At 38.0% G+C, this 25124-nt stretch overlaps 2 protein-coding genes across 5 annotated transcripts in view; both read right to left on the bottom strand.

The window, feature by feature from the left end:
- Positions 1-25124, bottom strand: part of LOC134533091 (keratin, type I cytoskeletal 13) — a 115228-nt gene that overhangs the window by 78852 nt on the left and 11252 nt on the right. For 3 of the 4 annotated variants that reach the window (XM_063370331.1, XM_063370333.1, XM_063370334.1), the window contains exons 2-7: positions 16310-16431; positions 13154-13354; positions 8990-9109; positions 3269-3490; positions 2124-2216; positions 494-592 (exon numbers count right to left, since the gene is read on the bottom strand). In XM_063370331.1, coding sequence (XP_063226401.1) covers positions 494-592; positions 2124-2216; positions 3269-3490; positions 8990-9109; positions 13154-13354; positions 16310-16384 — 810 coding nt within the window. In that variant the 5' untranslated portion in view covers positions 16385-16431. The remainder of the gene's footprint in view (positions 1-493; positions 593-2123; positions 2217-3268; positions 3491-8989; positions 9110-13153; positions 13355-16309; positions 16432-25124) is intronic. The other variant, XM_063370332.1, reaches the window with a different exon arrangement.
- The window catches only part of LOC134533429 (basic proline-rich protein-like), a 71384-nt gene continuing 67334 nt past the window's right edge, over positions 21075-25124 (bottom strand). Inside the window, exon 4 of the mRNA XM_063370951.1 lies at positions 21075-21124. Within this exon, the coding sequence (XP_063227021.1) occupies positions 21075-21124 (50 nt within the window). The remainder of the gene's footprint in view (positions 21125-25124) is intronic.

Raw genomic sequence — 25124 nt, 5'->3', positions numbered from 1 at the left:
CAACAGTGTACATGATGGTTGTGTTTTTTCGAATTTATATATATTTTTTTACTTGACGGTTTGAATACCAATTGATTAATTAATACTTAGTTGGACGTTGTCAGTTATGTGCAAGATTATTTTGCGTTTTTATTGTAATTTATTGTGAGTTAAACCGTTTCAAGTGTGATTAGCAGACTTCTATGGCGTGCAGTAAGTTGCAAACATTCAGTTTAATTGTAAGAAGCACCAGCGCACGCTGAAAAAGCTCCTAAGCTAGCAAACGCGATCTTTCAGAAGTATAGTCCATCCAATTTGAGAAAGCGATGATTAAATTTGATGGTAATTACTATTTAATCGGGTTTCAAACGCTAGCTCATTTCAAATAACTTGTTGAAACTCGAGTTCAGCGCTAACGGTAATGTGGGCTGCTACGCTGCTCTCACTTTCTTTGCTGGAGGGACTATACTTGCACCCACTACTGGTGCTGTGTCCTCACGTGAAGTGTGTGTACCTTGACGCTCTGCAGTAAATGCATAAGGTCCGCGGACGACATCGACAGAGGGCGTGATTTGCTTACTTTGAAGAAGTCAGAGGGTAGAGCAATACCTGTCTGGAACACAATACCTGGTCACCGCATGTGGAGTACTGTGCATCAAACACAGTATTTTCAGTTATAATACTAACACGTATTGGTAATCTTAACAATATTCACATCTTTTCTATAGAAAAATTTATGTAAATGAAGATACAAGTTAGTCACAATTTATAATTTAACTAAAATAATTATCAGTTGCCCTTTAACTTCCACACGTGTTTCGTAGAATCAATAAAGAAACCCAAAGAAAATGAGAGGGAAGTAAGAACTCTTGCGGAGAAAATGGTAAAATGATCTTATCTAGATGGCTTGCATGTGAACTTGCAATAGTTTAAAAAATAACTGGAAATTATGCGATATAATTAAAAAACTTAAATAATTAAACATTTTGGAAAGACTAGATGTATACAAAGCAATAAATGATTAATTTACGACATAAATGATTGAACTAGAGATTTGACTTAATGTAACTCCCTTTATAAGAGAATTATTATCAACTGCGAGTTCTAGGTTAAATGAAAGAAAACAATTCTACTATATTTACAGCAAAATAAATAAAAATATTTTGTTTCATTGTAATATATAATTTACACAAAGACGCAAGATAAAAATTTTTTATGATACGAGATCATTTTGAAAGTAATCCTAAACTAGATTCTCGCTGTAAAAACAAAACTTTCAGCAAAATATATTTTCTGCTGCTTGTAATGTTATTTTTGGTGATTTATTTATGTAAATTATAACAAGACATATTTATCAAGTTATTGTTGAAAGAACTACAAAATTATGCCCAATGTAGGTTATTTTTGGCGTCGCGCCTAAGTAAGGTTGCCAAATACTTTTTATTACGGCTGTAACAAGTGCTTCAAATGTCACAATACATTTTCCAGAAATAAAAAAAATTAGGTATTCGAGGCATGATAATCAATTGAATGTTGAATCAAAATATTTTTGTCGTTTAGCTCTGAAATTAAACATTAGTGAGTACGCAGATGCTTAGTGCACTTTTTCTGGCTACTAGTAAACTTTTAAAGATAGCGAGAACACAATATAAATATCCAATTGCAACAAAAAATCACCGGTGTTTCCTTAATTCCTCACCTGGTGATCCCTAATTGTTACATAAAACGTAATTTTGTCACCCATCCCAGCTATTTTTGAAATAATGTTTGTGCGAAATGTCTAAGAACGTTTCACAGATATCAACAAATTGTTTTATGTAATGTTGCTGGAAATTAAAAATTTAATCTTTAAATAATATTTTTGCTGAACGAAAGCTAATAAAATACCTCAATAATCGTATAATTTTAAGCTATTTTAGGTGTTTGATTTTGCTTGAAAGTCTCTACGATTTAATTTGATGAAAAATATAAACAACATTTTATAGTTCTTTAAAATTAATAATTTTATAGTCTCAAAACTTTAGCCGTGTTTATGAATTGCTGTTTTTAGTTTTGAGTAACTTTTAATTGGTATTTTAAAATTAATATCAGCAAATATCTTAAGACAGAAGACATCATCAAGTGATTAATGGTTGCTCAGTTACCTGTTCATTCAAGGTAGAGTAGAAATTCTCTTCTAAAGTAGATGTGGATGTCTGTTTCTCCAAAGTTGGCCTTTTAGACCTTTCTGTTTCATGCTGGAAATAGTATCAAATATTTTATCAATTGTCTTAGTGGGCACAGTGTTTCTGTCTAAGGTGGCATCAGTGATTTTAATCAACTAGAAAATAACTTAAATTTTCAGTTACTAAAATGTTTTAATTTAATTGGCAAGTTTTACCACCAACAAAGAAACTTACAAACACTCAGACGGAGATTACGCATTTATCTAAGTTTTGTTGTGTTTGTTCACCACAAAAAATCTAAGCTAAAATATTTATCAATCCCCTGCTATTAATGTGATCTCAAAAAAGAGTTAATTTTTCTTAAGAAATTTATCTGAAAAAGACATGTTCGTCTTAATGTTTACCGAAGCTATTTAAAATGAGCCTCTGATTGCCTGGATGTGTTCTTCTACTAATTCAATCAACATCGTTAAAATGGTCACTGCTTAACCAAAAGAAACGGGTTGCCTGGTACGTTTTCCTTAATCTTACAATCTTACAAAATACTCACGAATTTTTAAGAACCACTCAATTCCTTGTAAATAAGAAAGACGTCTTGCAAATGCGTGCGAATAAACGACGCCCTAAAGAGAATGTACAATCATTATTTACAATAGATCACGTTTGGCTCGTGGTTGTTGAAGAAAAATTTATGCAAAAATTGGGAATAGTCATTTAGTCAGTGGGCTATCAATAAAATTAATACCACGAAAAAAATAAACTTCACAAGATCTATTATTTCACAACTGCTTCTTTTCTTCAGTACAGGTTTAAACTCCTCAAGATAACATGACTCTTTTGCTCGACCATGGTAGTCAAAGTTGAGCCAAGAAAATGTCCGTATGCGGTGTGTGTGTGTGTGTGTGTGTGTGTGGACTTACGCGAGGATATTTCAGTGAGAAACTGAGACTATTATTAAAGCTGAAGATTTCACGCCAGATCTCGGATCGATAAACCTCGTATTAACATTCTGTTTAGGTCAAAATTGCGCGTTGTAATCCATTTTTTGACGATTGTCTTTTTTCGCGGGACGTCGGATGGATTGTGGAACGTCCGAAGCGTGGTTGATTGTGTGCGTGACATGCCTGCGTGCCCTTGTCCTCCCCCTCCTCCTTCACCACGGCGTCCTCGATCTCCGATATGATCTCCTTCAGCGTGTTCTTGATGCTCTCCTGCTGGATCTCCGGGCTGCGCTGGGCGTCGCCGCCCCCAGACTCGCCCGGCGCCGCCCCTTCGCCGCCGCCAGACTCGCCCGGCGCCGCCCCTCCGCCGCCGCCGGCACGCTCCTCTTGCGCCGACGACGACAGCTGCGGGAGAATTTTTCTCTTTTAGGGTTATCGGAGAAGGATTTGTAAGGCCAGTTTCTGAAATCTTTCCGTTTTGTGGTAACCAAGGTGGAAAGTACGGTTTCTGTGTTCAGAATAAGTCATGAAGTGCAAAGACTGTTATATTTGGGATTTTTGGCAAGTAATACATTGTCTAATTATTAGAGAAAGGAAGAATTCGCGGATTAAATTTGTGATATGCTAAAAATTAATTAATAATTACACCTTTGTGCTGCTTCTGCTATTGGTTAACTGTTAACCTAGATTGATTTTTGGCCAATTAGAGAACACCAATCAAAGAAAAAATATTGAATACACAAGTTACCCGGTTGAGACGCATGTCAGCAGCCAATGAACATGCGACTTTTGCCCAAGTATACAGAGGGTTGCGGAGTGTATCCTGGAGGTCATTGGAACCGCGAATTGTTCCAGTTCCTGCTCATTATCGACGGAAAAATACGTGTACCTGTTTCTGATAGTTACCAACTTATTCTTAGTACTCCCAAGGTTTTTTTTTTTTTTGGTCCTCGTCTCTCGATGGCAGCGGGGTCATTAGTCACAGAGGCAACCTTTTAATACCATGCAGGGAAATGTTATGTCCCATAGCTACCAACCATCCCAAATGTAGCCTGGAATTGTGATCTTGGGAAGCAATGGAAATCCCTTGTCAGGACGGTCGGAACGAGGTTAAAGCAAGGGTCCTTCCAAATGCAGGTTCAATGTTTTACCACTCTGCCACTTAGCTCAGGGCGGGGAAAATACAGCCCACATAAACCTAAAGGTCTCGTTGTTTCTTCTTGGGCACCCACTGTGGGATTTTTCAGAGCAGCTACAGAGATATAATGAGTTAAAATACTTTATTTTATATTAGGTCTGATTACCATCTACGAAGTAGTTGTGGTGCCAAATTTATTCTGGTACATGTGGAATGTTATTAGAGTTTGTTTTTAAATCTTTTTTGAGATATGTCGGATATATTTTCTCATTGCATTTACTGTGCTTTTTATTTTCTTCTAATTTTGCACAAAGGTCACAGTTCAGAGAGTTCGTGTTTAACTTGTGTGTTTTCAATTTCTACTTCGTAGGTCGTTATGGATTATAGGTGCGATGGGCTACTTCATTTCTCGAGTTTTTGCGAGAGTGGAATAGTTCTCCGAAGTTTTTTGTGAACCACCTGCGAGTTCAGAATGTCGTAGGGCCCGCTCGTCCAGAAGTTCGTCCAAAGAACAGCGCGATTCCTCCAGTCTACGTCACGTAGAAAGTATCCCTACGAGAGCTCGACAATGATGTGGTGGGATGATTCTGTAGTGATTTGTCATTGTCGTTTGGAGCACGAGAATGACGAGACAACGTTAAGTTCCCTCGAGTCAGAAAAAAATTTCCATACATGGACAATTTCTTACTTGACCGAGAAAAGAGCCCTAGGGCCTTCAGCTTCTTCATCACTTCGTGATACATTTTAATGTAGCTAATTCTAAACGTTATTTGCACGTTGTAGACCTTAAACCAATAAAAAGCTAATGTTTGCAATTATAGAGGATGAGTTAAAACCAAATTTTTTTAAAAAGTACACATTTACATAAAAACTCCGCTAATTGTATTTTAAGCATTCGTTGCAAATTTTTCAAAGAAATTCGTGTTTGAATTTTTTTCTTTCAGTAGGTGTATATGTATCAAATTATTATTTAAAGCATTCTCATTTTTAATTATTAATTAAATTAAAGATTCACATATTGTTATCAGATATGTAGAGTTTTTAAGCTTCTTACTTATAAAATAAATCAGTTTTTGGGGTTAATTAACTTAATGAATACATGTGTGAGATAAAAATCAGAGGTATACTTCTCAGGAAAGATCTACACGCGGTAAAGATTTTCTACAGCATAAATTAAAAGGGGAATTCATTGGTAGTAGTAAGTAAGCTACATATAGTTCCCTGAAATTCGTGGTAGTTAATTTCACATTCTGCCAGCAGGATTCATAGACTCCCTAATACGAAGGGAAAGCATTAAGTAAGTCAAAAAGTCGGTTTACGGACGATAGTTTAACGTGACAACGTCATAACAAAACATTGATGAAATGATTGCATACTTTTATGAATAAAATTGAATAATTTTTATTTTAATAATAAAAGAATAAATACTTGAAATTATAGGACTAGTAATCAGATTTTTAAAATGCAAGAATAATTAACCTTCATTGCCGAAATTTTTGTTGTAATAAGTAATGAAAACCAAATTAACTTTTCACTTCACTTTATAAACAGTCGACGAAACAGTTCACGTGTAGATGACTTGTAATTAATTTTAAAAACTGGCGTTTAGCTATAAAGTTTAAATATAATTTTGAACAAGTTTTCATATAAATAAACTGTAATCAAATATCTATCAACAATTATATTGATCACCATAAATTTTAGTCAATTGTAACATAACCTATTATTATTGCACTCACCGACAGATGCTACTTTTTTTAATAATAAAAGAATAAATACTTGAAATTAAAAAAAAAGTAATCAAGATTTTTAAAATGCAAGAATAATTAACCTTTATTGCCGACATTGTTGTTGTAATAAGCAATGAAAACCACATTAACTTTTCGTTTAAATATAATTATGAACAAGTTTTCATATAAATAAATTGTAATCAAATATCTAACATAACCTATTATTACTGCACTCGCCGACAGATGCTACTTTTCTTAATAATAAAAGAATAAATACTTGAAATTATACTAGTAGTCAGATTTTTAAAATGCAAGAATAATTAACATTTATTGCCGAAATTGTTGTAATAAGCAATGAAAACCACATTAACTTTTCACTTCACTTTATAAACAGTCGACGAAACAGTTCACGTGTAGATGTAAGTTGTGTGCTGCCGCTGTCTTTCTTCTCCTCGGATAGATGCGGCGCAAGCGTACAATGAGCGTAACGGGACACTTTTTCGTGCGTGCAGCCGGCGTTCATCGATTTATTAGACGTTGTCACGTCAAAATATAATTGTAAAATAACTTACAGTGATTATTATTTAAAAACTATATTTTAATCCTCAAAATAATCTTAACCAATATTTATGCACTTATCGTTTCATCAATACGAGCCGCATAAAAATAATTGGGTTGCCGTTTCAGCCACATAAGGACACGCTGAAATCCCAACATCGCCATTATGTAATCGAATGATGCATGCGTGCGAATGCTACATTAACTTTATAAAGTTAGATCAGCAGGTTCCCAAAAGGAGTTCCGGGGAACCCTGTGGTTCCGTGGCAAGGTCGCAGGGGTTCCGTGAGTCAGGTCGTGTGTCTTATAAAGCAGGCAGCCCACGGACTTTAAACCTAATGTTAGTACTATTATAATTCAAACTATGGAAAAAAAAAATTATTTGTAACTAGATACGCGCAATAAGGGCTTTTAATTCGAAATTACAGTTAATTTTCTATTCTAACATTACAACATGCAAACAATTAGGTATCAGGAGTCTTTCACAATAAGGTGTAAATAAAATAACTTTTGGTTTGAATGTTTACTTACAATTATTCTCACATAACTTTCTTTGAAGGAGTTGGGTTCCTTGGCCGGAAAATATTGGGAACCGCTAAGCTAGATGATTCTGCGATACGCTAACGTCTTTGGAAAGTACTTGAAAATAAATAATATCGATTTGTGACTTACTTAAATTCATTCCTTTCTGCATCAATCAAAGGATTCGATAGTTGAAGTAGCTTCTCCGGCAACGAATTATAGCGGCGAATGAAAAAAAAAAATTGTGCGATTCGCGTCCAGAAATTTTGTTGAAAACATAATTTGCGTGTATATTTATCACGCTCGGTATTACTTAAAACAATTCTAAGTTTGATTTCGTGTGACAGTTTCGTATTATAAGTATATTTACAGCACATAAACAAATGAATTTGCTCGTTACCGAAGTTCTGAAAGACTCGCTTACATGTTTTGTATATTTTTACGTAAACATAGTACTTTGCACGGTAGAAAAAGTTTGTGCCCAGCCACTTCGATGCAAAATATAGGGGTTGATATAATTTTATTGTAAAAAACAATAAGTTACATAGTTACTTACTTAATTATCTAGGGATTCCTGGGAACTAGCCAGAAGATATCTAATTTGTTGAATAGAAATAATGTATCCTAAATACTTACGAGTATTAATTATTTGTCACATATAAAGGACACTAATTTTGATTATCATGGTTTTTGCTAAACTATATGATCGCATACGAAACTATAAAACGTTTGATTTAAGTAAGTTTTTGATGGTTGTTATGTATTTATACTATTGGTTTTAGACACCTGGATGTTTTCGTTATCCCATTGATGTAGAATTGTATCTGGTTTATTTATGCCTTTATGTTATTTGAATGCTATATAACACATTTATAACGGTTTTCTCAAGTTAACAAATATATTGAAATAAATAAGTTTTTTAAGCTCTGGGTAAACCAATCCTGCAGCTGGGACCACGGGGGAGAAACTCTAATTGCCGAGACTGAGACACAGTTTTTTTTAAAGAGATTTTGGGTCCACCCTCCAGATAGTAGCTTTCATAATATAGCTATTACTAAGATAGCTTCACTGATTGTGAGAAGTAATGAATAAGCTATTATCAGGCAACCAAACCAGTGAAAATTATTTCACTTTATTCTGGTACCCACATATTTTGCGGTTTAGCATACCAGAAAATTTGAATCTCCTATTAATTTATATACGACATGATTTTATTTACTACAAAACAACATTATGTATTTATCTCAAAGTTGAAATCTCTGTTATTAATCAGTTAGTCGTCAAGTAGTTAAATTAATATTATAAACCTAACGCTTGGGTTTGATCCTCCCCTCCTAGTTTTTTTTTTGTTAGCAGTTACGGGCCGCAATCAACAGATGTCGCGGGAAATCACGGTTTCAGTTTCGGTTGTTAAGAGTTGCACTTGTACATCTCCCCTCCTGGTGTTCCGTGGTTGCTACCACCTCCAGGCCGTTGCGACTCGGGAGCTGTAAGCAGGGCCGGCGCGTCCGTACAGGCGAACTAGGCAACCGCCCAGGGCGCCAAGTAGCTGGGGGCGGCGCAGCACGACACGTAACAGCTGATATAATATGTTCAACGATCATTGAAACTAGATGAAAATGGATTTTTGTAACAGTTTGGAATGTTTATTATATTGATACAAGTAATTATTTAAAGTCCACGGTGACCTGTTTATGATTTGTAATAAGTAAAAAAAGTGAAAAAAAAAAACAAAAAAAAATACAAGCCTGCTTACATTTGATTGTTGACAAAATCTTTGTCTAACGTGATGTATTTTGAGGCGAGGAAAATTTTTTTGTGGTGTCCGGTGGGGGAGGGGGGGAGATTAAGGTTTTTCGCCTAGGGCACCAATTTACCTTGCACCGGCCCTGGCTGTAAGTGTGCTCAAGGTTCGTGTGCAGCGGTGTACACGGCCGTGTCGACGGTCGTACCAACCTGCTGCGCCGACTGGGGGTCCTCGCCTTGGACGGACGACCCCTCCTGACCGCAGGACTCCTGGGAGGACTCCGCCTCCTCCTCCACGGCGGTGGCGTTCCCGTTAGCGTCCAGCGCCGTCTGGAATACCACGGCCACCGTAGAACTCACGGCGTCGTAGACCGACTACTTCTTTTCCTTAAGGCCCCCCGCCTGCCGGGGCCACGTGTAACGGTGTGCGGAGCTTCAGGAGAAACCTCGCGTTTCTTTTATAGCAGTCATTTAAATATTCCCTGTAGATATTTTTGACGTGATAACGTCTTATAAATCGATGAACGCCCGCTGCACGCACGAAAAAGCATGACTCATTGTAACGTTCCCCCTGAGCCGAGCGTGCAAGAACCGGCCGACCACCGTGCGAGAAAATCTTATATAATATCAAACAGGTTATGGCGGGCTTTTTAACTAATTGTTCGTTATTATATTTAAACAAATTATTTAAATTAAATTTGCAAAAAACTATAAATAATATTTGAAAATTAAAAAGTATGCAATTTTTCATCAATGTTTTCATATGACGTTATCACGTAAAATTATCGTCCGAAAACTGACTTTACAGACAAGCCCCCCCCCTTTTTTTTTACATAATTATCTGTCATTGTCCCGTTATGAAAATGTTGGAGATTAACACATAAAGGGACTTAAACTGATTACTTTTCAGTTTCAAAATTCATTACTGATAGCTACTTCTGAAATTAATTATCAGTGCTCTTAAGTATTTTTAATACTTTTTTAGGTATCTTTTTTCCCCTAAATGTTTTGTAATTCTAAATCTAATAGAAATTGAACTCTCAAATCGCGGAAGTGCTACTCACAATGTATTTACTTCTGTAGTTAAACTTCATTAATCTTTTAAATATATATATATTTTTCAAAAACTTTTTCTTCCTAATCAACTGATATTCTATTAATAAAGTTTCACACGTAGAATCTCATGCGCGAATGTTTATCCAGACGCAATACAGAATTTTTAGATTAAAATAAAAATTTGTAAGAAATGGAAAAATGCCTTAAGTGACTCATTAAGTGTATTTTAAAATGTCGGTCTTTATGAGTTCTCACAATACTTGAACACTTGGTGTGATTACATTTGAGTGAAAATAATAAAATTTTATCTTTAATAGCTTTCTTAGGTTTTCGTTCTTTAAAGTGCGGTCGTGGTATAAATAAATAAATTAAAAAAATCATTCCAAGTATGAGAAGGTCAAACGACCACACAGCATTGCCGAAGTCTACAAAACTTGAAATAGTTGTAAGGATCTTTACAGAATCGCCGATGCAGCTTTTGGTGAAAGGACGAGTTGCCTTAAATCCATCCTTGTAGCTTCTCATGGCGTTTCCTTTATTAGAAATGTGACCACAATCTGTAGCTTAACCGGCAAAACGTTGTCCACATTTAATCTGAGTACTTTTATTGTTGTTAATTGATCAACTTGAATGCATAAAAATTAAATAATGCTTATAAATATATATATATAGCGAGGAATCTGTACAAAAAACCAACCAATGTATTTTGAAAATTATTTAACTTTTGATCCACATGTTGTGTTTGCGTCTAAATAATTCGGAAACTATTTCACGGCTGTTTTGTCACTAAATAGAGCCTTCATAAGGATCTTTTAAGTTAGTGTGCGTGAGTATAAAACGCATCCTTGCTACTTGAAAATTGGCCACGGGTAATTCGTGGTGATGGTTCCTGGAGTGAGAGGTAAATTATTGTCAGTGTATTGGTGCCAAGATAAGAATGCGTCTGCAGAAAGGTGTTAGGACAAGGCTACTGGAACTATTGTCTCTCTCTAGCTTCAAAATGTTTCCAGTTGCACTGTTGCGAGGCAATGCGTGTAGAGTATGGCGACCAACTCTGCGTTAGAGCTTGTCGGAGATTAACATGTTCGCCCGCGTATAGAACTGGAGGCCTGGCAACTGTGAACCAAAACATTTTGAAGCCAAAGAAGTTAAAGGGTTTCTGCAATAAATATATATGAAATAATAAAGCCTTACAAATTATATTTTTTTAAATTTTTATTTTTAATCTTTGAAAACAATACAGCCATAACTCAAACATCAATAACATGGTGAATCTAACACTTGCAGTAGGAAATAAACATAGTTTTTTGTTTTAATTTAGCAATATACCATTTATTTTCTGGTTTCCATTGCCTAGCCCCAGTTCTATACAACGTTACAAGCTATTGTAAGACTAGAAAATTCCTAGTAAAATTTACATTTTCAGCAACCAATTACTCATCATTTTTATATATAATCAAACACCAAACACTTTTTTCATATCTATATAAATTCTATGCTAATAATAACGCCACGTCTGTCTTTTTTTCCCCATTATTTCATGTCTTTTTGTGAACAAACGTTCACTCTGCATTCATAACTAACTTTTTAAGGTAATTCAATTAGTAGGAACTTATATTTCTTAACACAACCCGTATAATTTTACATGTAGAGTTACAACGATTAAACGATTTTGGATTATCCTAGAAGAAGGAATTTTAAATGTCTAAACAGTATTTTTTTTGAGAATACATTATTTTACAAAAAAAAAAACCCTTTAAGCTAGAGGATTTCAGGTGTTATTAAAAACGTTTTTTAATAATATGAAACAAATTAATTTTGTGAAATAAGTATAACAAAATGTGCGAGCGAGCTGATACGCAGTTCATTTCGTTTCTCGGTACGTTGGCAACACTGCAGCGCGGGCATTTATAGCGACGCCTTTTCGGTGCCGCGGCTAGAGATCCAAATCGACGTTTTGTTTGCAGCGGGCCGCCCCCCCCCCCTTCTCGCCCTCCTGCCACCGCAGAACCGAGCATGCGCGCGTTTATTTTCGTGGAGTGGGTTGGGTAGGAGGGGGAGGGTTCGGGGGGGGGGGGGTTACGACCTTTCGTGTCCCGGGCCTGGCGGTCGCAGTTGACACCGCGCATGCTCGCTGAGATGTAGCTCCGAGCTGGCTCGTAAGGCGAGATGAAAGACAGCACGCTGGCTCGTGGCGGCCCGAGCGAACGCCATCTGCGAGGGTTTAAATTACGTCCAGGAATGCGAAACGTTATGAAATCCTCTTCAGCCAACAATTTTTTTTTTTTAGAATTAATACTTAATGAAGTCTTATTTAATCTCTTTAGAGCTGGTTCGTTAGAATGGTAAATAGAATCAAATCAATATAAAAGAGGGGGAAAAAAAAGTATCCTACTGCTATTAGATTTGTTACATATGTCTAAAACGTTAATGAGCAAAACTATACTGAACGCAGAAAACTCTGAAACAATACAAATTAAAAGCGAACTATAAGTTAATAATGAAAAATTTCTCTAAGTATATTATAACTAACAAAATAATCAAGGCACCAAATATCAGCTTATATAAATGTACAAAATAAAGAGTGGTCCAAATAGAGTGGTAACCATGTTTTTAAGATATTATTTGAACACAGGCAAACAGTAATTATTAAAGGCTTCTTGAAAACTGATACATGGTACATGCGTATGGACTGGTCCAGATGTGTAATAAATTACATAGCATTTCAAAAAGTATTCCTAAATGTACAGCTTGAGGTAAACTTAAGTAACAATACATTGCCGTATTGAGGACCTCTACCTATCGAAAGGTTTACGTCGGAGACTGCGAGAAATACATTAGTTGTAACTTTTCAGCAAATATATTCGTCATTACATAATTCGGTTAAAATTATAGTAATCGTGTGAATCGTAATATTGAAAGAATATTACGAGATGAGACCTTTTGAAAACCGATTTCGGCAAATGAACGGAAAGACTTTTACAAGTGGAGAGAGGTACATCAGAAGCGAAAATACAAACAAAAAACTGAACATAAATATAGAGAAATTACTTTCTTTTTTTAGTAAGACAAATTGTAAAGGTTAAAAAAAAATAGTGTTTGATAAGAATTAGAGTCTTAGAGTTAAGTGTTAGTCGGTTTCAGAAAGTCCGTGTCTCCGTCGGTGCGACGATATATTTGGTGGATAAGGGCGCCAGGGATAATGCGGTTCCTCAGCAGCTAGCGGGCGGCGGTGTCTGAAGGAAGCGAGGCAGCCCAGGCGCGCGCGAAGTCCCTCGACGGCCGGGCGCGCGCGCTTCAGAACTGAATGCTCTTTACCTGGGCGGCGTCCAGCGAGGACGACGTGGTGGAGGAGGAGACGGTGCGCTGCGACGAAGACACCTGCGACACGGACGACTGCACGAGGCGCGACGACGACTGCACCACGGACTGCTTCGCCTCCACCACCTTGGAGGACTCCTCCGACTGGAAGCTGCTGGACTTCTGCACCACCTGGCGCCCGCCCACCAGCTTCTTCTCCTGCGGGGACACGCGAGACCACTCTCCTTCACGGACAACTTTCACTGACACACGAGCAGATAGCATTACCTGGAACTGTTTTATTTGTTAACACAAGATTCCAAACCATAATTTATGACAGTTGCATAGTACTCTCAACTTATCAGATATGCCTAGAAAATTGGTTGTCTGTAAAGTCGGTTTACGTACGATAATTTAACGTGACAACGTCATAACAAAACATTGATGAAATGATTGCATACTTTTATGAATAAAATTGAATCATTTTCATTGAATTATCACTATTTTGTATGGATACAAAGAAGGAGTGAAATGAAATCTACAATTTAATTGATAAATTTACTTTTATTTGCACTCATTAATTCAATTATGTTTATTACACTAACGAAGAGATTATTTTAACTATAACTTTTACACATGTTTGCTATTTAACTTCTTCCAATCTGTGTTATTCTGTTAAGGATAGGACGATGATAGGAAAAGTAGGAAACGAATGGGAGTGTTTCAAGTTTAATGTGCCTCGAAAAAGTCAAATCGATGGTTGTTCCAATCGAGTGGAAGAGAGATAGGTGCGGCGCAAGCGTACAATGAGCGTAACGGGAAAAGCGTAACGTGACAAAGCGTAACGGGACAATTCGTAACGGGACAATGAGTCATCCTTTTTAGTGCGTTCATCGATTTATTAGACGTTGTCACGTCAAAAATTAACAGTTTATATTGGCCGTGGGTATCAAAATTTGGATTTTATATAGCCATATTTTTTTCTCTCTATTTGGGACATCGATGATATGTTAAGGTAGATTTAGAAGTATAGCCAGTCAGTGATCTTGGTTATTTCTCGCGCGATGAGTGGACCACAAGATATAAATATTATATGTGGTTAGGCAGCCACTTTTATATTTGGAGAAATATTTTGAAATTTATTACATCAATGTTAAAGTCTCTGAAAAATGCATTGTAAAACAATCAAAAAATCTTTATAATTCAATTATTGAATTTCATTTTTCCTAGATTGAATTACTTTAAATACTGGTGTATTTAACCACTTTATACGTTTGTATAATATTAGCCGCTTATACTAAATAGTTTGTATGATTTTCGGTTAGTAGCACATAGTTTATTAATGAATACAAATGGCTAGAATGCACAAAAATAAAAAAAAAATAGTAAAGTAATATTAAAACATAAATGACCCGACCATGGGTTAAATGAACTTAATTTAGCGTCGCTATGGCAATAGCCGAAGCTAAAATTGATGATAGCGAGCAATGTACTCTGTAAAATATTCTTTCATTTTGTTTTTTAACACGTGTTCTCCAATTTTTTACAGAGGAATATTACCCCAAACACACATTAAAGAGATTAAAAATATCACGAGAAATATCTTTACCATTTGTAATTTCTTATTACTTCCATTCATTAGTATGGGAAATTTCCTGACAATTCCTCACAGTGTAGTCAAGCCGCAGGCAGTTGTAATTTGAGTAATTTATCCATTTTATTCTCCCCGAAAAAAAAAAAAAAAGTATTTAGAAAATATTTTGGGAAGCTGTGGTTTAAAATTCGCATATGTCATAAGTTTTCTCAACGTTTTTACACAGTCAGAAAATTGAGAAATAATAATTATGAGTCAACCTTGTCAAAATCGGACGAATGGGATGACTAGTTGTCATAAAATAATTACGAGTTTTAATCCGATTAGAAACAAATTTTTAATTTATGTAAATACAATTTAAATAAAAAAATGGTAAAGTCACTCGCTTCCTACTAAAGGTGATTCACGTTAGATTGTCCACGGGTTCGCATCTGGATTTATTTCGCAAATGGGAAACGTCGTGAACATTGCTGTAAGCAATTTTCTTTCCGGGTGGCTACCATTTTCACGATGTCAGTTCCACTTTATCACCTGACCACCCCCTTATCGTCGACGGGACGTTAAGCTTTAGTTGACCGATCTGTTCGTTCATCCTACCATTAATTCCTTCGTTCTTCCCGACGGGCAGGAAATGAGTGTCCGGGAGGAGAGGCGCAGGATTGCTCGAGGGTGAACGCAGGTTATAGCCCCCGACAGAAGACGTCTCTCACATCCAGAGCGGATTTACTAAAACGCCAGCTTCAATCCCTCTCGGGACCAGCAGGTACTCCCCCACACGGGGCAGAACTGGGCTTGTGTCTTTGCCTCTTTAAGGAACATGGAAGTGGATTGTAACGCAAATTCCATCGCGACCCGGAGGTTGTAGGAGGAGAGCTACAACGAGAGGCAGAGCCAAGCCATCACAGCATCGTTGCCACTCAACCCCCTCAACCCAACCAAGCTAACCTGTGGCTGGACACATCACCGAGACCGCTCAGAAATAGCCGGAGAGCCCTGATCCGACACAAGTTCATCAATATTGTACCGGACCATTTTTATTAACCTACGCCACTGCTGGTTTTCACTGTGTGCCATGAAGAAAATACAAGAATGGACGAGAAATATGAACACACGAACACACGAACACACACAAAAAAAAAACACAATATGTCAAATGTATGTTATTTGTGTGATGTTTTGTTCTGATTCCCTCCACGGAAATTCTCTGTACTGTCAAACATCTGACATCAGCTGAACTTGGCTTTATTTTTTATTTTTTTTTCTCCCGTGTGTTTTCGAATTCATCTTTCTTGTCCATTCTCGTGGTTTTTCTGTGACATGCGGTGGAAACCAGCAGTGGAGAGGATATCCATAAAATAATGGTTCTGAATAAATATTTCCCCAGTGCAAGAATGGTATAAGGAACGCAACTTGTACTAGTTGACCGGGATGGTACACCGCGTCCGTCCTCCGTCTAGCGGCGGGAGGGGAGGAGAGAGGGGGGAGAGAGGGGTGGAGAGAGGGGTGGGGAGAGAGGGGGAGAGAGGGGTGAGAGAGGGGGTGAGAGGGGGGGAGAGAGGGGGGGGGGGAAGGGTGCTCACCTCGGAGGACGACTGCTCCACGCTGGACGACTGCTCGCGCGCTACCACGCTGCCTCCGGCCGGGGTCACCTCCATCGTCGCGGCTCCGGGCTCCGGTGCGTGTCACGTGGCCTCTCCTCCGTCTGCGGGACGAGCGAGGCACTTCGTGACGGAGGACACAGGACAAGAGCTCGTGAGCACACACCGGCAGCAGCGACGGATCGTTCAGGCCAAGCCTTTAAACACCACTGAACAGAATGTACGCAACTCTCTGCAAACAGAGGCAGATTAGAACCCCAGCCAAAATGATAGTCTGTCCACGACTTGACGTCTTATTGAAAACAAACCACGTTAAAATATGGCTGGCCACCAAAATATGTTATTTGCGTTTATGAACATAAGACTAAGATTAAAGGTAAAATATTTATATTTGATATGTAAAAAAAACCTCTCTTTTCGCATGGAAACTAAATATTCAAAATATTTTTTTAAAACCTAAATAAAAAAATTAATAAAATCGACATGATTTTTGCTAGTAATTATTTATTTTATATAGTATCTAGAATTAATTCCAGGAATATTGTGTTGGAACAAACATGGCGTCAAAGATATTAAAATTTTTGTTGTCCTCTAAATCATTACTAAAAGTTGTAGTCCAATAGATACATTAAAACAAAATTAGCCTAAAACATTTAAACACACATATTATAACACTAAGTATAATATGTATATTTGGTTTTGCTTAAACACCAAAAAACAGTCTATAAATACTTCCTACAAACAAGTTTTAACCTAATTGAGCTGATTCAACATTTAATATTTAACAATAATTTTATTACGAAATACTTTTATTCAGCATGGCGTCGAATTATGTAGGCTAGAAATTGGTCGCGTCTTTACAGTATGCGCTATCTCTAAATTCCAGTGTTAAATAAGGATTGTCAAAATAGTTTTGTGTATTTTTTGAGTTGTCATTATTTATGTTTATGACTAGATGTACGCTTAGTACAGCCCCCGATATTAGCAAAAAAATAATATATATGGATGACTCATAGGGGTCCACCATCTTTTCGAGATTTCTTAGACTTCCACAGATGGCACTTCCGTGTTTACACATTTCCGTTCAAATCGACTTTCGTTCCATTCACGGAACTACTCCTACCACATGCCGCAAACCGACAGCTGAGATGTTTACACACATAAAAAAAGAGGTGATAGCTTCTGGGTGAAGGACCAAGGGAATGGGGTTCGATTCCCTGCTTGGTCAAGGATTTTTCACTTGTGGAGAAATTTACTTTCCGAGTTATGGACTGGGTGTTGTGATTGTCCCTTCACCTCTACACAGCGGAAGGCAATGTAGGGACATTGCAGAATCATTTCACCTAGTCTGCCTTGGTCACGCCAAGGTCATTTTCCGCGTTGCGATGGCTGGAGATCCCAACCACGTAATTAATTAATAATTTTCACAGTTTTTCCAACAGCGTGATCCAAATGGGTTCACAATCAGTTCTCTTGCACCCTATTTTTGTTTTTTCAATGTTCCTAAATATGCAATGGTAATTATTAACTTAAACAAATGTATGGACAATAACCCATGAATTCTCTTTCATTTGCTTGGAAAAAAATCAAATGCATAAGAAACTGGGTAATATTTTCTGGCAAAATTGTAGTATAAATATGCACATTAATGACTTTTATTATTTGATTACGTTTTAAAATTTTTTTATTGTGTAGAACAGATTAAATGCACTGTACTTCACCACCGACGAACATTAAAGTCGCTGATTTAGCCGTCAGTGGAGACTTGTAAAATTTGCGTTGCTTTCCGGCACTTCAACACAAATAAGATGTCTATTGTTCATTGGCCGCTGCCACGTTTTACCTTTCAGGTAGGATGGCACGTGATTGGCTCATTTTAATTTTGCGATGTTGTTATTGGTTTCTTGTCATTCGGGGATTGTCAAAAATACCTATGCTCAAAACGAGAACGCAGTTACTGTGTAGAATAGTTTATGCATTCCAGATAATCACGCAATTTTCTCAGAGCTCTAGTAGTGTAACCGAGAGGGAGGTGTCAAGAATGGGAGGGGTGGGGAGCTGAGTTTCGAGATTAGTTTAAATGTTTGGGTTCACACTGTTAACATAATCATAATATATAGGAAATAGATCACGTTTACATATAACAACGCTTAGTCTTTAGATTTATTTTAAACGCGGGTTTTTGAAATGTGTTGCAATAAGCGATATGGAGGGGCTGAGACTAAGTGCCGTATTCCAAGACACAAAAATAAGGGTTTAGGTGTTGAATATGCAATACCTGTACCCTAACCATATTCCAAGTGCACGATAGGACACGGCCAGTCCCTTATTTTTAGGGCACTGATTTTTGGTGTCCTATCTGTTGCCGATTGATCCATAACTGTATATATATTTTTTTCTTTTTAATGAACTTTAACGGAACTTTTACGATTACAATTTCCCCCCCTAATATCTTAAAAAACAGCAAACATAAATACGGCCAAAAATTCATCGTTTATTCTTGTACAACCAAAATTAAATATTTTATTTCACATTATAATTCCATAGTTTAAAAAAAATAAGCTAAAAATACGATGGATTCCATGAAGTACAACTGTTTATAGCCTCGCACAAGTCCTCGTTTATTAAAACGGCTGCCGATCTGATACCTTACAGGGGTTCAATTAGGACACGTTTTGGAATATGACCAGAGAGTTAGGGTACGGCAGTTGCCCAACAAGGCAGTGCATATTCGCTACCTTACTCAAACGTCTTGGAATACCGCCCTAAATGCTTTGCCCCCTCTCGACGGCCCTGCGGTCTCTGGCTATTCCCGGGGGCGGCTAGGGCTGTCGCCCTCCCGCGCCGGACCGCGAGGGGTCAGCATCGCCGGCTGCCAGGGCTCGGCCGAGCCCAGGCGGCGCCCAAATAACCGCCGGCCAGCCCCCTCGCGGGGCTATTTCCGCGAGCGAGTCGCCTCCCCCCCACCCCTCCGTCCTTCCCACGTGCACAGCTCGTCGCAGCATCCACACAGTTTGAAAACATCACTCAAGAAGAGGTTCGTGACCCAAGTGCCAACATGCTGCAGTCTCCTTCACAGCAGGTGTTCAAACGTAACCGCCTTCAGAGGCAGCGCGTTCCTCCGCATGAATGTTGCGTTGCTCAACAGACGTTAAGCTCTCCGGCGATTGAAGCGCGTCTCTTCTTTGGTCGGCGCTGACGAGCTTTTACTCTCTCTCTCTCTTTCCAATGCAGGATTTCTGCCAAAAGTGCTGCCCTTGTTTCAGTGTGCCCTGTCGCCCAATATACACCAGATAGCAAAAAAAAATATTGTTACGTGTGAAGAAAACGGGTTCTCTTAAGGCGAGCTCAATCAATTTCATACAGTTTTATTTTGCTACTAATATTTCATTACTTATTAAAATCATCACAATTAATGTCTGTTCACAGATCACTAAGTAGCTACCAAGTCCACAGTTCGCACTCCTCACTGAAGCCAGGCTCAACAGTTGTTGGCCCCTTACCACGCACCTGTCCACACATACTGTCTCGCATCACTCGGTCACACACGTACGGTCCCGTCGCTCCTCTTCGCGCCTCTCTCAAAAGGGGAGGGGGGTTGGTCTCTCGTCCTCCTCGCCGAACTCGCATTTCACTCCACTCGCCTGTTGGAACTGAACTCCCGCGGAGACCGGCGTCGACGCTTTTATGCCCGTGGTCGTCTTTCTGGAACTGACTGGAGTGGTTTTTTGAAGTGTTGCGTCATCCCGAGCCGACGCTCCAGAATAGTGGCGCTTATTCACGCCACTCCACGCGGTGGCCTCTGTAAGGCCGAGGAATTCCCAGGCCACACATGGATGTATAACAGCGCCGGGGAGGGGGGAGGGTGGCGAGTCCGGGCTGCTATAATCCCCAAAGGTATGTGCGACGTCAGAGGCCGCGCGGGGCTGTCAGGCCCTGATACCTGGCGCGCGTCGCGGTCATGCCTCCCGCGTTCGTAACAATACCTGCACACAACTTTGTAATGAAACAAGAATCTTTTAAAATATATCTGAAACACTGTATTTTGAAAAGTAATAAGCTTATTTGGAATGAAAATTTCAGAAATAAATTTTCATATTTTATTTCATCAAGAGCAACATCATGTAATATTAATTTTCTGTTCCTAATGTGTCATAATTGAAAGACACCATGTTAGTTACAACTGATTTGCCAACCATTTTTATATCATTAATATAATTTTTTTTTAAAAATTGGCTACTTTGCAGATCACAAATTTTATAAAACTCCTTGTTATTAATAAAGACCGACCGATACAAATAGTTTCTCATGTAAAATAATCATTTTATGTCAAATAACCACAACTGCATTAATACTTTCAACGAACACTATTTATGGTCTTAAAATATAGTAAAAAAATATTAATAAAAATATGTATATTATTCAAAATAAGGTTTTTAATGTTAAGAAACCGGGTGGTATCAATCTGCCAAAAGTGGTCGCCAACAGAACCAGAACCAGTGGTTTCATTTGTACATCACTGATGAGAGCTGTTACTCTTGTAGGACTACAAAGGAATATTTCGTTACGGTAAATAAAAGGAGCGTGTGCTAAAGGAGACGACGAGACCAGCAGAAGTCCCACGGGAGGAAAGGGAAGAGGAAAGGCGTGGGTGGCCACACGCGGGGGGGCTGCCAAGGCTGAAAATACGAGCAGATAGTTCCCCCCGGCTGCAGACCGACAGACGCGCCGCAGACGCCCCGCGGCCTTAAGGCCTTAACGCTGCGCAGACGCCGCCCGCCTTCTTGTTTACGGGCTCTGTTCCCGAAAGGACACGCCGCCCTTGACGCTACACGGCTTGATTTACCGCCCGTCCGACACGCCCGGCGTCATGTCGCAACACGCACCCACAGGACACGCTATGTGGGAAGGGTTCCGGGGGCGTGGCGTGGCGTGGTAGATTGTCCCCGCCCATTCGTCAGGGTGGAGGGGAGAGTAGGTGCTACGTCCTCGGCAGCGACAGCCAACCAGAGCTCAAGGCGCATCTGAGATTGGCGTGTGGAGAGAAGAGAGGAGGCACGCCCACATCTCTTCCTATACTGCATGGCTTGTACACTAGACACGTTGTTTGTTGCGAAATAAATATGTGCTCTATAGTTAGGAGCGAAAAGTTCTAACAAACTTATATTCACTATGAGATTTTTTTGAACGCTTGCAACTATCATTTTAAATATAAATAGTTAAACATTTGAATTTTTTTAAAATAATTCACGCAGGAAATAATTAAAATTAATTAAGCTTTTCCAGTAAATGTTTTCTAGTATGTACACTATGGCTGGGGAAGTAAAGGCTAAGCACTAATACTAATTTAAAATTAAATATTAATGAGATATGTTATACATCATAATTTGGAAAAGCTATAAATAAATATATGAATATCTTCCGCCTAACTTACACACCTTCAAACTGAAATCAGAGCTCACTATAATTTGGTATTCCCGTCATTCTAAGTCTATGGCAGTTACAAATGTTGAACCGATAAAGTTAGTGAAATCACGTAAGTAGAGGGTAACAAGTTCACATACCAATCACCGTAAATTTCTTTTAGCATTATTCCTTAACACATATTGGAAGTTGTTAACCGATAACACATATGGTAAGTTTCCTTTGCATTTTTATTCTTCTGAACACATTTAGAATAAGTGCCATATTTGCATGGTAAATTATTAATACACAGGTGTGAGCTAGTAACGTCACTTACATGTTTAGGGATGTAAGCATAAAAAAATTAGTTGTTTTTATTGTGCTGATATCTGTACGTTATACAAAAACCTGCAATACTTGTAGTTATAATATCCTCGTAAGAGAAAAAAGGTGCTTGACACATGTCATTCGGCAGTATATTTACTATCAGTGTTGTGTTATCCGGTGTTGAATACATATTTCAGTTTCAAATTTATCGAATTTAATTTTGGCAATATTTAATCATAATAGGAAGGCAATGAAACAATTGTCTGATTTACAAACCTAATAACTAAATTTTAAGTTAGTTAAAACAAAATTGTATAGAAGTCCATGGAGCTGGAACACAAAAATTTCTAAATGCTTTAACTTGCGCTTTATTTTTTCATACAAGGCCTGTACATTTAAAAATTCTAATTAATTTTAAGATTAAATATCGACATATACTTACTTAATTGCAAAAAGAAAAAAAATATTACGCTGCATTAAGGCTTACCTAACAAACTTATCGTGTTTATACTTATATACATAATGAGACTGAATTCACTCCGGCTGTAGGTTCATCACAGAAAAAAAAATTGAAAACACACACACATATATGACTTATGGTCTAAAGTACTTCCCAATATGCATTTGATTCCAAGATGCATGAACCAATCTTTTATTGAAAATAATAAAGAACGTGACTATGATGGAAAGCCAAGTATTTGAATAATGTATACTTGAAAAAGGTTCTACAAACACTGCAAATCCTGTCACTGGAGTAAATTTATTTGAATGAAATTAACGATCTGTTTTCCCACAAATTTTTGAGACACGGAAGAATTCTATGATTCGTAAATACTTATTATTAATATACATATCAAAAGTAACGATTAAGGTCGCTTTGTTGAACTGTCCTTTACCATAACGTTTTCGAGGGAAACTAGTTAAACATTTAGAACGAAAACTTCGGCTCCTGGCAGATGTGAAACACACATAACTCAGTTTGAAAACAGTCGCCAGTTAAACTTATTTCGGAAACAAAATTGAACTAATAATTAAACTGAAACAACTGCAAACGTAAATTAAAGCACATGAAAGTGAATGCTGAAGAAACCATTCGTGTCATCAGACACCATATCTTCGCCACTTTATTTGTGAGGAAATGTGTTCTCATAAATCATAACTTATAGTTCAAGGTAGTTTTACTTTCCCGTATCACAGTTCATCAATTTTGCACGTAAAATGTGAGTAATACTTTCCGATTCTGGAAGTCATCACACCACAATACACAGCGACTGGAAAAAGGTTTCCTGTTTACCACCCGAACACCTACATGTATCATTACATTGACGGGCACTAGTTATCGTGTTTATGTTGACGTAAGTACGGTCATATGTTAAACGTGTTGCCCTAAAGTAAAGTGTTCTTTAATTATCAATTTGTGGTTTATATTTATAACATTTCCTCACAAATACAGGAACGAACACATTTTTTTTTCTATTTTGGTGATTTATGACACGTGTGATTTGTTCAGCATCCACAATTATTTGCGTTAAGATACATTTGCAGATGTTTTAGTTTAGTTATCAGTTCAATGGTTTCTTCGATATACCTTAATTGGCGTGTACATCACTTACCATCAGGGCCCCTGACTTCAGGCAGCTGTTTCAAACTGAGTGTTGTGCTTATTACATATCTGCCAGGCACCTAAGTATTTTGCTTCCCTTAATTTTGTAGTAGTTTTTTTTCTAAAACGGTTGGGTAAAGGGTTGTACAACGAGGAGACCTCTTTCGTTATTATGTACATCTAGATTAATGATCAATATTTAAAAACCAAATTATACATTCGTGTCAGGTATATTTAAGGGAAAATAGAGGTGTTACTCTAAAATACTTGAACCAAATAATTCTAGGTCGGGGAAAAGATTTACAGTTTGTAGAGCTTTGTTAAATTTTTCATCATCCAGACGCTTGACGTTCCGTCATAAATATTTTCTTTATTATTTTCAATAAACGACTGGTTCAGCTGCTCCTTCAAAATCGTATACCATGCTTGGGAAGCTCTTTAGACCATTAGTCATATATATTTCAACATATATTTTACGTAATAAATCTGCAGCCAAAATTTATCGGTCAAATTAACACTTTATATGTATAATTTTTGCATAAACTATATAATATTAATGAGAACATAAATTATATGAATATTTTATTTGTTTAACGCAATTCACTATATAGGTCATTAAGATTACTTTGCTCACATAGAATTTGTCTTACGTAATTCATAATAAAATACATATACCAATATCTTTAGTTTTTCTCAAAATAAGTAATACGAATATAGTTTCCCTCTAACACGATTCGTATTTTTGGTACGAAACTTTTGCCTCCTTAAAATTATTTAGACTTCATAAACCGTGGTGTTTGGTATTTAAATCGAACAAGGGGAACGAAGCCAAACCAGCGAATGGTTCACACGGTACGTTACTTAACTGGGGTAGCTTGGAATTGAGAGTAGTAGGTACTACAGAAAATGAGAGAGTAGCGAACTGTTTCGCCGCACCTTCCCACCACTGAATGAGTCGTTATCCGTTTTTCAGGAGTTATTTATCGGTATTGTCTCTCCGCAGATACCAGTCCAGCATGGCAGCACCTGGTATCTGACTGTCTGACACACACTCACGAGCTATGGGAGAATGCCCGTTATTAAGGCAAGTTTACGTGTGTTTGGACGCTTTCCCGTTCCTCTAGCTCTGTTTATCGCTTCCCCTCGGCGAGTTTGGTTTATCTCTCTTTGACTTTGTTCCTTGGTTATACCCCTGTGCTTGGCTCGCTGACAAGTGCCCTGCGCACAGTTACCGCCTCTCTTTTGAGTTGTTCCAACAGCGGTCCGACCCGCGAAACATATCCGGCGAGCGAGTTCGACGGATAAACAGCCGGCCTCGTCCTGGTCTTCTTCCCGTGTGTGTTAGCTGGTCCACCTGCCCGCCACATCCTCCGAGGACCAGCGACACCGACGTAGCAGCGGTGAGCCTTCGTGTGCTGCTCATGAGCACACGCCCAGGCGGCGGACGAGAACATGCGCGGTTAG

This window comes from Bacillus rossius, chromosome 6 (genome assembly GCF_032445375.1).
Source record: "Bacillus rossius redtenbacheri isolate Brsri chromosome 6, Brsri_v3, whole genome shotgun sequence".
NCBI lineage: Eukaryota > Metazoa > Arthropoda > Insecta > Phasmatodea > Bacillidae > Bacillus > Bacillus rossius.
Note: the sequence above shows the minus strand (reverse complement) of the source record. Positions and strands in the feature narration are given on the sequence as shown.